The 16,224-nt window shown below is 38.7% G+C and overlaps 1 protein-coding gene across 1 annotated transcript in view; it reads left to right on the top strand.

The window, feature by feature from the left end:
- LOC124620008 (neural-cadherin-like) overlaps nt 1–16,224 on the top strand; it is a 306,270-nt gene that overhangs the window by 143,770 nt on the left and 146,276 nt on the right. The window contains exons 10-11 of the mRNA XM_047146673.1: nt 3,947–4,155; nt 15,342–15,505. Coding sequence (XP_047002629.1) covers nt 3,947–4,155; nt 15,342–15,505 — 373 coding nt within the window. The remainder of the gene's footprint in view (nt 1–3,946; nt 4,156–15,341; nt 15,506–16,224) is intronic.

The raw sequence follows: 16,224 nt of genomic DNA, 5'->3' as shown, positions 1-16,224 counted from the left end.
TGTTTCCACCACATCATGATTCTGTGGAAGATTGGGATGCATATGGAAAATACCTTCAGCAAAATTTTCAAGCTTTTGTAGGTGCCAATCCTAATTTGTGTAAGGATTTATTTTTGTCATGGATTTCTCCTATTGTTAATCACCTTTAGTGTCATCTAGCTCCTCTTCAGGAACCTGCCAGTCTCTCTTTTGATGAAATTTGTCAGTTGTTCTCAAATTATTATTGTAAACTTACTCATGTAATTGATAATTATCATAGCAAGTGTACTCATGTTATTGCTGCTTGTGATGAGTTCTACTGTTGACAAAAGTAGCCACAACAATTGTACAGAGCTTGGGCAGCAGAACTTCATGAACTTATCCATCATAAGCTCACTGGAACTTGTATGCTGATTCAGTGGTTTGTAATGCTATAATATGCCTGGTCCCTGATAGGGAAATTCGTGAATATTTGTTACAATGTGAAAAATCCCTCTCTTACAGATGTTCTGAACATTTATCAGTCTTTTGAAGTATCTAGGACATTATGAAGTCACATATAAGCATGGTGCGAAATAGCTGCCATTGCTTCCTCTACCCCTCGATTGCTTCATTAGCTTTGATTGGTATTGTTAGCTCATGGGGGAAGATGACATCACAGCTGAGCAACCTCAACCTCCATGCTGGGTAAGCAGTGCTGTGCTAAGCAGCAGTCAGCGTCACAACAGCAGCCATTTGTTCCTGTTCTGTCCTGCCCTTATGGTTTTGTTCAACATGAGCACATAGCATGCCCAAAGCATTGGACAATGTGCAACTGTTCTCAGCTCTCAGCTTCCTTCACCAAACATCAACATGGACGTGAACAGTATTTCCCAAGTGATGGTAGTGCCAAACAGTTTTTACATTGAAACAGATATGGTGTGGACAAGATGTTCAAAATGTAAGTGGACATGGAGAGCAATTACTTTGTTAAATTCTCAAACCTATGTGGATCTTGGAGCACAGGCATTGTATCCCGTCTCTTGTTAGTTACAACAAACAACAAATACCTATATCAGGACAGTTTTCTACTTCTGTAGCTACACTGAAAACTTATTTGGGTCAGACACCTTTAAAATTTTTGAGCTCTCTATTTCTGATAAAGTGCACCCGTTATCAGATCAAGTTCTGTATCAACAACTGGATGCACTCTGCTCAGAATATTCCTACCTGCTTTCAGAAGGTTTAGGTTGTGCTACTACTTTCAAGGCAAGCATCACAACGAAACCAATGGCGCACCTCTGATTTTTCATGCTCACTCAATCCCAGTAGTTTTACGGAAGTAAGTCAAATTCGAACTAGATCAACTTATGTCCCTGGGTGTTACCATGCATGTCTTCTCAAGTGAATAGTCTACTTCATTGATAATTGTCAAAAAACTTAACAACAACCTTCAGTTCTGTGGTGGTTTTAAAGTGTCTGTAAATTCACAGGCTGTTACTAGCACCTATCCCTTACCCTGTCAGGATGAACTCTTCATATGTCTTTTACAGGGGCCACTATTTTTCCAAAATAAACTCGTCAGAAGCCTCTCCTCAGAGTCTTTTGCAGTGGCATGGCTGGATAAATTCTTCTTCATTTTCAAGCCACGTCAATTCCAATGTTATTGGATTGAAAACTGAGAAGATTTTATTTTGTCATAAGCCTACTTACAGTTGCCTCTGGGTGGTGATTTCAAACATGTTCTCACAGTGAATACCTTCTCCAGGCTATATCAATACCAATGCCTGCCATTTGGTGCAGCTAGTGTCCTTGCCATTCCCCAACAATTTTTGGAGCAGCTCACAGCCTCCGAGCTCTTACAAAAAAACATTATGTAGAAGTTCTCTCGGTTACTCTCATTTCTGACAATGAGTGTCAGTTCCTATCCCAGGCATTTCATGATTTCTCTGTGTTCCCCTACCTTTTACCCCCAATCTAATGGGGAGGCCAAGCTCACAGTTCACACGTTTAACACCCAGATAAAAAAATGTGTGCAGAACTTTCCCCGCCAAGGAGGCATTATTGTTTTTTCTGATGGCCTACCAGATGACACCAATTGATTCCCGTAGCCTGCTGGGCTTCTCCATGGACACCAGCCACAGACACTGATCCACTTCCTCCATCCTGTTCTCACCTGCCTTTGAATTCTACTGTACCACATTTTCTGCCAGCAACGGCATTGTGGACAAATGGTTTTGGTCAGCAACTCCACTGGTTATCGGCAACCATCATTCATCAGAATGGCCACTGTGTCTACACTCTCTGAATGGAAGACTGGGAGATCTGGTGCCATAAAAATCAATTTCAAGTCCAGGTGGACACACACCTACCAGCCCTGGCCACACCACAGCCTTCATTGGTGCCCCAGTCAGAGGTGCCACATATCTACAAGTGTTCCAGCCTCAATTTCCACCTGTGTCAGTGCCACCTGATAAGCCTACAACACGACAGCCTCTGGCAGCAGCTCTGGTTCCCCTCCAGCTGATGGACACAGGCCTCTCTGGTTCGATGTCTCCTGTATGGCCGCATCCTGTGGCAGAGTCACCTTCACCTTCCCCAACACCCTTGGATGTAGCCATGGATTCCAGCTGTACTGCCTGTTGCCAGTCCCCCAGAATGGGGGATAGGGGGCAGGTGAATTGGGACGCTACTCACTCTGACCACTTTTGCCCATATTCCAAGGTCTCTGCTGACCAGGAATTGGACATGGGCACCATCTCCGAAACACAACCGGTGTGCTTGTGGAGTATTCTGGGGAAAAAAAATTGTTCCACTTCTTGCCATCACTTGAAAGTATGGCACTATAAGCAGTCAGAATGCAAAATGTTTCCTGTTTTGACATCAGTATGCTGTTTGTCACTTGATGACATGTTTTGATTTCTTTTGTGAAGTGGCTGTTGGTGTAAATAAACTATCATCTTCTGATGTGCCCTAGACTTTGGAGAGTACTACAGTTCAGTGTGTCACCACAACTTTCTTTTTAAAATAGTAAAAAAAAATCTATGGAGGCTTTGGTACTGGTGGCAGGAGCAGTTTAAGGAAACTTTTCATGTCTCAAAATAACCATTAATAATGTACAAAGTTCTATCAAAAAGTTTCAATTTTGGTGCTCAAAATACATCAACTCTTTTCTTTTCTCTATTGGTTATCCAAAACTATCGTTCTTTTAACAAAGTGAAACAGATGTAATGTGAATTAATGCACAGTAGAGGAAAAATGCCTGGTTATCACTACATTTTTTCTAGACTTTAGCCAATTTCAAATGAGGCTCTGTTAAAACACCTAGACCCAGCTATCAAACCAATTATCTTCTGTGTAAAAGAAACATATCACATTATCAGAAAATTATAGGCTTGAGGCAATCAGAAACAGAGAGCAGAACAAGCTTTGAAAAATCTCAAATCCAAACGTGAAGTATGGGAAGGAGAGACTCAGTCCTAACAGTAAGCTGTACCAGAAGACAGATGAAGTGATAGAATTGAGTACATGGAGAAGTTCATAGTTTATCCACATTTACTGAGCATGGAGTGGGGTACAGTAAGAAAAAGGGAATGTACAAGTTGCTCATATCAAGGAAGGCAAGACCAAAAATTTGTTTGGTTGTTGTGAAATAATCTGGTCAAGACAGATATAAAAAAACTGATGTACATAATGTACACAGATAAATTCACATGACAAGTGAAAATCTCTTAACAACTACATATTTTTGAAACTATACAATTTTTAGTAGTTTGTGACATATACCAACGTGCAAACTAGAGAGAAACAGTTATATTCTATGTGTCATGTCATAGTTTTCTCTCAGTTGGTTTTAATTTTTAAGACAGGTGATCATGGATTATAAGATATAAATAGCATACGTAACAGTGTAATAAATTAGCTGCTGATCTTGTTCACTGTATTTGGAAACCTTTCTTCTGCTTATCATCCACAAATCTTGTTGCAGCTGGAGCTAATAGTAATGGCTCAGCAGTCATATCATCTCTGTCATCCTTTGACAGAGAAATGCAAAAAATATATTTAATTCCAATACTCATTACGGACTCTGGTTCTCCTGCAATGTCTGCAACATCAACACTCACAGTCATAATTGGTGATGAAAATGATAATTACATGGCACCTGGGTACAAGGAAATTCTTGTTTATAATTACATGGTAAGTAATTACCAAAACTGGTCTACACACACACACACACACATTTATATTAGTGTTGCTTGTATTTTGACAATATAGTCATGCAAGTGATTAGTATTTGCTCTTAAATTTAGTATAAAATCAAAGTCATATTCTGCTCTATTATGAGCTGTAAACAGTGATACTTAAATGTAAACTGTGATAAATGAAAGCTCCTGCTCTATCCTGAGAAGATAATTCTAAGAAAGAATAATCATTTTAATACTGGTCTCATTTCAAATTATTGTTACAGTAATCAGTTTATAACATAAAACTGACATGTGATGTAAAATATGATTAAAATTGCAAATACTAAAAACCAGGAGGACATGGAATACAGAATAAAATATCTGCTAGGTTAGTTGTTACTGGTGAAGGTTCAACTGGAGAAATGGCCCTAAGAGGATAAACACTTTTGAACTGAATCTTACAGTCTTCCACAGAGGTGGGCTAGTAGAATAAACAAGCATGCTGGATCAGGAATTAAACCTCGAACATTGCCTTACATGGGCAATGATCTTACTGACTAGTGTATCTAGACATGTTTCAGGATACACCTGTCTCTCTCTCTCTCTCTCTCTCTCTCTCTCTCTCTCTCTCTTATGTGTGTGAAGTTTCAAAGGTAGGAGGGAGACATACTGGCAGAAATAAAGCTGTGGAAGTTGGGAGTTAGGAGAGAGGTACTGGCTAAAGTAAAGGTAGGTCATGAGCCATGAATGGATAGCTCAGTCAGTGAGAGCTTTACCCGTTAGAGACCACACTCCAGTTTCAGATCTTTAATTAAGCAGGAAGTTTCAGACAATATATTTCTGAATCATAATGTTTTTTCCAAATTTTACCTAACTGTAATTGTAATTGATATCACCAAATAGCAGAAGCATTGAGTAGTTGACAGAGAAAGAGAAAAATGGAAACTTGCTACTGTTCAGCATAAATCCTTTGTTGAGCTGAAGTACACACACACACACACACACACAACAAACACACACACACACACACACACACACACACACACACACACACACACACATTGTATCCCCACAATGCCAGGACTGAGTTCAGCATGCAGACCAGGAGGGCAGGGTAGTAGTTGGGGTGGGTAGAGGGAGAAAGAGGCTGGAAGCAGAAAGAGATATTTGGGATAGGTATCTAATAGCTTGGGGGCAGGCAGCAAGTATGGTGAAGAGGAATGTTGGGGGGAGGGGTGGCAGCTGCACCTGTACCTGCATGGGCTAGGCATGTGATGCAATGATACTGGAGCCAGTGAGGTACAGCACACAAAGAAGATGACATAGATGTGTGGATTGGTAGTGTCTGACAGGACAAAGGAAGGAGAAACTGTTGGATAGAAGGTGTGGGGCAGTGGGTTGGTGGAGACTGCCAGAGAGGTCACAGAAGTGAAGGATGCATAGCAAGGAGATGACCAATCTATGTAGTTCAGAAAAGCTGGTGATGGAGAGAAGGGTCCAGATGGCATGGTTCATGAAGTACCTTCCTAAACCAGTCTTTTTATGGACAAGCCAGAGGAAACCATCCTAGACTCCCAAAATCACAAGACACTTTTCTGGTACAGGTTCATTAATAATGTCTTCGTGATCTGCACACAGGGCCAAGAAACCTTGTCCTCATTCCTCCACAACCTCAGTACCTTCTCTCCCATCCATTTTAACTGATCCTTGTCAACCCAAAGTGTGACTTTTCTGGATGTTGACCTCCGACTCTCTGATGTTTCCATCCATGTCATTGTCCATATAGAAGCCACAAACCACTAACAGCTATCACTCTTTCCACACTAAAAATCACTTCTACACATTCTATACAGAATGGCCACCCATTGATAGTGTATTTGCACTGATGAGAATTCTTTTGCACAATATCCTGAAGGTCTCACAAGAACCTTCACAGATGGGCACTACCCCTCCGGTCCCCCTCCCACCCTATTCCACAAACATATATCCTGTGTCATAACCTCACACACCTACAATCTTCCCACCACCTACAAGAATCATCTACAGTGGAATTGCCCTCTCATCATCGAATATTACTCTAGACTGGAGCAACTGAACCATATCCTTTGCCAGAGCTTTGATTGTCTAAAACCGTGCCTGGAAGTTAGGAACGTCCTACCAAAGATCCTTCCCATCCCTCCCCAGAGTGGTATTCCATTGCCCACCCTACCTACCTAACATCCTGGTCCATCCCTAAGCCACTCTTACTTCCAATCCATTATCGCATCGGTAATCTACCCATGGAAGACTCATGTGCAAGAGAATGAAAACTTGCTTGTGTTTGGGAGAGATCCTCTGCTGAGCTAGAGTACAAATCCAGCACTTCCTCTCCAGTCACACAGCAGTCTTATTCTACCCCATGAGACAGGGCCACTTGTGAAAGAAGCCATGTCATATACCAACTCTGCTGCAATCACTGTGCAGCTTTTTATGTCGGCATAGCAAACAACTAGGTGTCCACCAGAATGAATGGCCACTGCCAAACTGTGGTGAAGAACAAAGTGAACCATCCAAAGGCACAACAAGCTGCTAAGCACATGCGTTTAAATTCAATAGCTCGTTCACAGCCTGTGCCATCTGGATCCATCACTCCAGCATAGCCTTCTGTAAACTACTTAGATTAGAGTTATCTTTGCAATATTCCCTTCACTCCCATAAGTCTCCTGGCCTCACTGTCCACCAACCAACAGTCCCCACATTCTCTACCCAACAGTTCCCCTTTCTCTGTCCTGTCACCCCCTCCCAGTCCATGTCTCCATGTTAACTCCTTCTGTCATGGTTACTTTCAAAAGCGAAAGATATTGTAGTATTAGGTGATTTTAATATAAACTTTTTGACAGAAAATAAGAATAAAATAGACTTTGAGATTGTGATGAACTTACTCAATCTGACTTCAGTAATAAATTTCCCAACAAGAATTACATCCGAGTGCCAAACTATGATAGACAACGTTTTTTTAGATGTAAATAGACATCAGAACTATATTGTCAGGCAGGTTATAAGTGGGCTTTCAGATCATGATGGACAAATTCTCACTATTTATGACGTTAATCTGTTCAAAAAAGAATTTCCTCGATGGAAAGTCATAAGAGTAATTAATGAAAAGGCGAAAGGAACTTTCAACCACAGGTTGCAGCAAATGGATTGGTCTTTATTATATAGCCATGATGATGTTGATACTAAATTTAACTGTTTTATAAATGAATTCTGTGCTCTTTTTGAAGAAATATTTCCCAAGAAATGGGTCAGAAACAGTGCTTCCAATTCTGTAAGCAAGCCTTGGATTACAAAAGGTATAAAACAGTCATGTAAAACCAAAAGGGAAACTTATGCTGCAATAAGATTCTGTAAAGATGTAGAAAAATGGGAACACTATAGAATATACTGTAAAATTTTGAAGAAACTAATACAGAAATCAAAAGCCCTTTATTATGAGAAGAAAATAGATAATTCTAATAATAAAATAAAAGCAATTTGGAGCATTGTAAAAAAAGAAACAGGAAGAGATGCAACAAGTAAAGAAGATATAAATAATATCAGATATGAAGGTATCCTAATAGATAACCCCAAAAGGGTGGCTGAGATTTTTAATAAACACTTCCTATCAGTATCTCAACAGATTGGTTGCAAGCCCGATGTTGATGAAGCTGTAACTCTTTGTCAAGCTGTATATTCTAACACAATTTCAGAAATGCACATTAATCCTGTCACTGTAGAAGAAATTCAAAAAATCATCATGTCTCTAAAAAGTACGAATTCTGCAGGGGTTGATAATATATCTAGTAATTTATTGAAATATTTTTGTGTGTGGATAAGGGACATTCTCTGTCATATTTTCAATGCTTCCCTTCAGAAAGGTGTTGTTCCCAGTAGACTTAAGTATGCCATTGTGAAGCCCCTGTACAAAAAGGAGGATAAAGCTGAACTAACTAACTATTGACCTATCTCTTTGCTGACAGCTTTCTCCAAAATTCTAGAAAAGCTAATACATGTAAGAATTACTGATCATCTCATGAAGAATGGAGTTCTCAGCAAAAGCCAGTTTGGCTTTCAAAAGGGCCGTTCAACAGAAGACGCAGTCTACGCACTTGCAAATGAAGTTCTAGAAACCCTTAATGAAAAAATGCTAGCACTTGGTGTCTTCTGCGATTTATCCAAAGCGTTTGACTGTGTTGATCACCAGATTCTCTTGCAAAAAGCAAAATTAGTAGGAATAAGTGGTGTTGCAGGCAATTGGCTACAGTCGTACCTCCAAGACAGAAAACAAAAAGTTGTGTTGAATAGCTCGGGTGGAGTATGTGACACTTCCTCAGATTCTGAATGGAGTTCCATTACATGTGGAGTGCCCCAGGGCTCAATTCTTGGGCCACTATTATTCCTGATTTTTATAAATGATCTACCATCATGTACAAGCCTGCCGTGTAAATTTACATTATTTGCTGATGATACCACAATTTTTATGAGCAGTAGAACAGTCAACAATCTTGAGGAACTCAGTAATCACATACTCTCAGATATGGTTAATTGGTTCAAGGTGAATGGTCTCTCATTAAATTCCAGTAAGACCAGCTTTATTCAATTCTGTACAAAAACAGAAAAAGAGAGAGAGATAAGTGTGACATGTGGTAATCAACCAATAGTCAGAATGGAAACAACAAAATTTCTTGGAGTGCACATTGACAAGAAAATGAACTGGTCTTCACATATTATTGATCTCTGTAAGAGGCTTAGCTCTGCTACCTATGCTTTACGGGTTGTCACTACATGTGTTGAACGTAACACTGCAAAAGTGGCCTATTATGGCTATTTTCATTGTCTCATTGAGTACGGAATTATTTTTTGGGGCAACCAGCCATTAGCAAGGAAAGTGTTCATTGCACAGAAGCGAGCTTTAAGAATTATATGTAGATTGCGCCCAAGAGACTCTTGTAGAAATAGTTTTCGTAATCTTAAAATATACACAACTACATGCCAATATATTTTTTCTCTCATGTATTTTGTTTGTAAAAATATAGATATATTTCAACCAAATAGTAATTATCATGAGCATAACACACGGAGGAAGAATGACACACACAGTGAACTCAGAAATTTGAGCTTGGCACAAAAGGGTGTCCATTACACTGGAGCAAAACTCTTCAATGCTCTTCCTCCCGAAATAAAGACAAAGATTCATAACAATAGCGAGTTTAAGAAAGCACTAAAAATATTTCTGCTAGAAAAAGCTTTTTACAGTCTAGATGAATTTTTAACTAAATAAATTGTAATATTTTAATATTATATAATACAAGTTGACATAATGCCACTACGAATTTTATTTAACCTGAGATCTGTATCTGTGTGTGCTCCGTATCTGTTTTCTGTAGTGTTTTAATAATTCTAAGAAAATATGTATTTTCTTTTTCTATATTGCTGCCCAAAGAATTTACTGTATAAGTTTTTATATAATTATGTACTCAAATTTCTGTATATGCTATAAGATTATCAGACTGTATTTGTAAAAAACTGACTCGTTCCACGTCCTTGTGTATTCTACACAGTTGACCTATGGAACACGAAATAAATCAAATCAAATCAAATCAAAATCTTCATCGTTCGCCTCACCTCACCAACTCCAGTAACTGTGTATCGCATGCCTAGCTCATGTACCTGCCATCCCTCCCTCATTCCTAGCCAACACACCTACTGCCTCCCTCTGAATCACCACCTACCCATTTCCAACCCTTCTTCCTGCTTCCCACCTCTTTCTCCCTCTACCCATCCCACCCAACACAACCCTCCCCCATCCTAGTCACCCTGCCCTAATGTAACCGCAACCATGGCAGTGTGTCTCTAATCAGCACAGTGTAGGGGCACACGTGTGTGTGTGTGTGTGTGTGTGTGTGTGTGTGTGTGTGTGTGTGTGTGTGTGTTTTCTGAAAGGTGAAAGGTAGCAGTTGTCATTCTTTTTATGTGTGCCTGTCAGAGACTCAATGCTTCTGCTATTCAGTGAATGATCTCCATTTCCCTGTAATTATTTACATTCCTTACTATACACAACTGATCTCAGCAGGACTACTGATATCGATAAATAGTGACGAACTGAATTTATCAGATTAGTTACTGCAGAGAGAAGAATGAAGGAAAAGTAAACTTTTTTTACAAAGTTTATAAATCATATAAAAGTAGTTTGACAGTGCAGTAACTGTGCTTACTGAGAAGGTACAAATGCTCATTTTAATATCCTCCAGACCATTAATCAATAGACCTGTGAACTTGTGGATATTGTCACCTGCAGCAGAAATCTTATTTGTGAGTGACAAAACTGTATGATGTTCCAAGTATGCATAAATATTTACAACAATTGGCATTAAAGAATTTAGACAGGTTAAATTTCATTGACCTCTAAGTAATCAGCAGCAAAGCAATAGCTCTGTTGGATTTTGGTGAAGTAGGATGTTGCCCTTGTGGAAGAAACAATTCTGTCACCACCTCAAATTGCGTAGAGAAACATAAGTCGAAATGCCATATGTGGATTTAAACCAAGTTCCTCTCAAATATGAGTGTGTGTCTTAACCACTATGTAACCTCACTAAATGGCATACATAATGATTCATCCTTTACGAGAAATAACGAAAATATGAAGCACCACTCTGTTGCCAGTTAAACTATCATGCTTCTATCTTTACAGCAGGAATTAACCAGTTTAGCTTTTGTGTGTTCTTCATGATCAAAACTGTTATCTGGAGCAAAAAGACAGAGAAACCTCCTCCTGCCATCTTTGTGATCATTTTATTTTATACTATGTATGCCATTTCATTTGTTTGCAGTGAAATTAATTGCACTGAGAATGCAGTATTGCACTAAGCACTAAGATTCTAAAGTTTATGTTGAACTTTTTATGGAAACAGGAATTTAAAGATGTAATCTTAGATTTTGCTGTCACTTGCTGCAGTATGGTGGTTCTTTTAAACTACATTCTTTAAATCCCAAAGGCCTTCTCCAGGAAAAGTAATTTTTTGTCACTTTCTTCTGGCTCTGCAACAGTCTTAATTTGTGAACACATACAGGGTGTTTGAAAAAGAACTCCCTAGTTTTAAGTATAAATTTAATGGGGAAATTAATGAAAAATTACATCAATGAGTACAAATCACGAAGAGAATTCCTTCAATTTCTTTAAATAATAGTAGATGTCAATGTGAGATCCCTTTGTTGCTCTGCACACGTCAAGATGATATTCCACTTCTCGCCAAGTATTCACCAAATTTTAGGTGTAACTGTCTCAATTGCAGTGATGATTCTTTGCCTTATATGATTGATGTCTCTAATTTTTTCACTGTACACAACATTTTTTATGTGGCTCAAAAAGAAAAAGTACAGTCGGGTTAAGTCTGGGCTTTGTGGTGGCCATGGTATTGGGCCAGCCCTGCCTATCCGCCTTCCTGTAAAGCGAGTGTCAAGAGCAGCACACACAAGGGTTACAGCAAGCAATGAGGTGGGCTGCTATCTTGTTGGAAAAAACACAAGCCCTTTTTCCTCCTCAATATCGCCCATTTGGGGAGAGACATACTATGTCAACATTCACAGTAAACATCCCCGTTTGTTTTTTCTACAAAAAGGAAAGGACCAATCATACAATCTTCCATCAAACTGCATCAGACATTAACTTTGGAAGAGTCATGTTGATGCTGAATAACTTCATGTAGATGCTCTGCCCCCAAAATTCTGCAGTTATGACAATTGACTGTTCCTCTGTAGTGCACTACATGCACGCCTGGACTGAACCGAGGGAGCAGAGGAACAAAACAGCTCTGGTGCCATCTCAGGGTCAAGCAGACCTGCCAACAGCAGGGAAGCCAAACTTCAAGAGTTGATGAATGAAAAACCACAAACTAGAATAGTGTATATCACTTTGTACATATTTTGTGAAAATTGTGCCACTCATCATGTTTCAAGCACATGCGACAATGCATTGACCATTGAACACCTCAGAGTCTCAATGATCAAATTCTTGTAGAACAGCCATAAGTTGAGTTCTAGAAATAAAGCAAATTATGTACACTATACAGATTTCCCAGTGATGTGGCTTTTTTCTACACTCATTACCACCACAAACATTATGACGACCGGATTTGGTTTCGAATCAGATTGTTTTATGCGAGTAGATACATCCATGTCTCCATTTCACTGTAAAGAGGAGTGACATTAACAACATAATCACTGTCTAAAGTTACCTTTATCAAGATGGGTGTAAATTATCTAAACAGTGCATACATTCAAGTTTTGAGATATTCTCTGGGATGATTGAACATAAAGTTCGTAATATGACACCAGTTTGATGTAAACAACTCCATCAGTCCAAAAGATCTGATAGAGTCACTACTTGAGAAGAATATGTGATATAATCCATACCTACATGCAAGTCATATCCACACTGTCAAAAGATTTCGATAGAAGTGTTAAATAGGAACTTTGCCAACATGGAATAGTCCTATGGTTGTCAACATGGTAACAGTGAGCAGCAGTGTTTCTACACAGAAGTCAACATTGTAAAGATCACCCACAAGCTCAAGAAGCAACTACAACAGAACCCAGCATATGTGGTTACTCAAGATCCCACACTGGTGTTGCACAAGTGTTAGCTGGTCTGAAACTGAGGACACATATTGTGAACTTGGAAACTACACAATCATTCTGAAAATGGCCAGGTTATATTTTTCTACATAGTATGTACTATCAAGTGTTAACAGTAACTCATTTTATGAAATGTGTGGTGGCTTAGGAAATTAGAAAAGTTTCTGAAAGTATTTTATGCATCCACATTGGAAATATCTTATTTACTGGTACAAGCACAATACTGAAAATTAGACACAAATCTTGATTAACAGCTGACTTAGTTAATAAAAGTATGTCAGTTTGTGTATAAAATCCTGGCCAACAAAAGTGTGATGGCAAAGGTCAGAATCTAACAAGCACTGAGGTATAATTTATAATGAAAAATGCAGCTGATCACAGACCTTAGTGTTAATTATCTCATAAGTTAATTAGTTTCACAGAAATTGAATATGCTGCTGAAAAGATGGAATACCAGTTTTTCTAATTGTTTGTGTCTCTATGTCTCTAAATACATACTATCTCACACAAAAATTGCAAAGTTATATTGTAGTAAAAAGCTCAAAGTTTCATATCTTTTGATTAACAAAGTTTTAAAGTAATGAATCCAAATGTGAAAGAGCTTAGTTAAGGTTTTGAAATATTTGAGCACCTACCGCATTTACATTACTTAGAAAGTATACACTGGTCAGCCAGAACATTGTGACCACTTACCTAATAGGTGGTATGTCCACATTTGGCATGGGTAACACTGGCGATGCATCATGGCATGGAAGCAATGAGGCCTTGGTAGGTCACTGGAGGGAGCTGGCACCGCAGAACCACTCCATCACACTCCTGGCCTTGTGACCTGGTGCATTATCTTGTTGAAAAATGTCACTGCCATTGGGAAATATGATCATCATGAAGGGGCTTACATGGTCTGCAACCAAAGTATGCTACTCCTTGGTTGTCATGGTGCCTGGGCCAGTGGATGCCCATGTGAATGTTCCACAGAGCCTAATGGAGCCGCTTCCAGCTCATCTCCGTCCCATAGTACAGATGTCAAGGAGCTGTTCCTCTGGAAGATGCCAGATTTGTGCGCTCCCATCGGCATGATGAAGAAAGTATCAGGATTCATTAGATCGTGCAATGCTCTGCCACTGTGCCAACATCCACTGCCGACGGTCATGCCCATTTCAGATGTAGTTGCTGATGTCATTATGTTAACATTGGCACATGCTTGGGTCATTGGCTGCAGGGGCCCATCGTTAGGAGTGTTCAGTGCATTGTGTGTTCGGACATACTTGTACTCTGGCCAGCATTAAAGACTGATGTTATGTCTGCCTGTCCTGTTTTACCAGTTTGCCAACCTATAATGGTCATCATCTGTAATGAGGGGTATCGCCCAACCCCACAGTTTCACCATATGTTGAAGATACCACAGCACTCCTTGAATATCACAGAAGTCATGCAATTTCTGGAATGCGCAAGCTAAGCCTCCAGGCCATCATGATCTGCCCTTTGTCAAACTCAAATAGATTGTGCACCTTTCTCATTCTACACATAGACAGCATGCTCACAGTTATTGCATGTACCCTGCAAGTGCCTTACTAGCAGTCATTCCTCACCAGGTGATGCTGCTATCGCCTGGGTGGTTTTATATTGATAGAATTTCAGTGGTCATATTGTTCTGGCTGATCAGTGTATGTAAACTGAAAAACAAGTAAAGAAAAAAATTAATTATTAGCAGGGGTGCTTCCATCTGGGAGATTCCAGTTTGCTCCCTTTGCCATACACTAAGGCTGTGCATTTTTTTGAACTACTATTTAGCACCTGTTGTTTCAGTCAGTAAAGTCCCTTTGCTCACAAAAAATGTGAAAAATTAGTTATACAGGTACTTAAAACTGTCTCAGGAAACAGACACCCTATAATATCAAGTTAGTTAAAACTCTCCTCTGGTAAGAGAGCCTTTCTGCAGATTTATGTATTTGTTCTAAATTGAAAAATCACAGCAGATTAATTATTTACATCTAACAGAAAGTGTTCACTTTTGATTTGATTTGATTTAGTCGTTTTGAGTTACATAAAGTACAGTGAATGTAGTTTATTATTAACTTTGGCTACTGTTGTACATATATAAATTCACATATTTTCCACAGTTTGTATCTAATGTTACTATTAAGAAGCATTTACACTTGTAAATTACAGAAATGAAAAAAAAATATGAACATATATCTAATTTGTTATCAATTGCTGGCTGTCACTTTAATCTTGTAAATTTTCTGAAACTGTCTCTAAACTAGAATACAATGCATACATTGAAAGAAAGCTTTTTTGGACTCAGTACCCTCCCCATCTGTTATTGCTCATTATGTTGCATTACCCCCAAACAGATTTTTCCTGTCAAATACAAACAGGTAGATATACATTTGACAATTCTGAAATATAAGATGTGTGAAACAAAATTGCAGCCTACTTTTGTAAAAATAATGCACGCTGCTGTAGAAAGTTACTGCATGTGTAACAGATAAAGCTAATAATTCTTATATCATTTTGAGTTTTTCAAATTTAATTTTTCATTTGTAGGTCCATGTTTCAGAAGCTGAAATTGGTAGAGTTTTTGTTGATGATGCTGATGACTGGGATTTTCCTGACAAAAGATTTTTTTGGCATGGGCAGAAGCATAATAAATTCATTCTGGATGAAAGATCTGGTATGATTAAAATGGAACAAGGCATAGATGCAGGAAGGTAAGGAAACATCTTTCCATTATTTGATTCAAAGCTGATGCTCAAAATTAAAAGTAACTTTATTTGAAAGATGGGATACATATCTTCTTACTAGTCTCTGTATCAGGTTCCCAAAAAACACAAATTAATTAATTATGGTTTGTAAGTGTTTTTCACAATTAAAAAATCCAGAATTTAATGGGAAACAGGAAGAGTTAGGACAAAAAAAGAAAGGGTGATATGTACACATCTAGAATCAATGGTAAGTCACTCCAGGTACTGGATCAGGGAATATTGAACCCACAATAAGGGATTCCAAAGTAACAACAGATTAATACATGAAAATCTGCTTCCTGAAATTCTGACATTAATGGTGAGATGCCACATATAAGAACATTTGTTGACTGTAGCTGTAATCTCATAGATTTGTTTTCAGTCGCTGCCCACATTTGGGCAATGGTTTCCAAATGAATGGATTATACTTGGCAAATTGTATAACAAAAATAAATCACATCAAAAAAATGAATTCTAGTTTTACCTAACAGAATTATGTATTCATGGTATTCCCTAGGACTCAATTTTTGGCCCTTTTATTTCTTTGTGTGTGTGTGTGTGTGTGTGTGTGTGTGTGTGTGTGTGTGTGTGTGTTTTGTTACATTTTAGAAGTAGGCACAATCTGCATTATGTATTGGCCTACAGACTAAAGAAGAAAATAATGCAGATACTACTGTCTCTGCTAA

This window comes from Schistocerca americana, chromosome 6 (assembly GCF_021461395.2).
Source record: "Schistocerca americana isolate TAMUIC-IGC-003095 chromosome 6, iqSchAmer2.1, whole genome shotgun sequence".
In the NCBI taxonomy this organism is placed as follows: domain Eukaryota; kingdom Metazoa; phylum Arthropoda; class Insecta; order Orthoptera; family Acrididae; genus Schistocerca; species Schistocerca americana.
The sequence above is the reverse complement of the archived record's forward strand: the minus strand, read 5'-3'. Positions and strand labels throughout refer to the sequence as shown.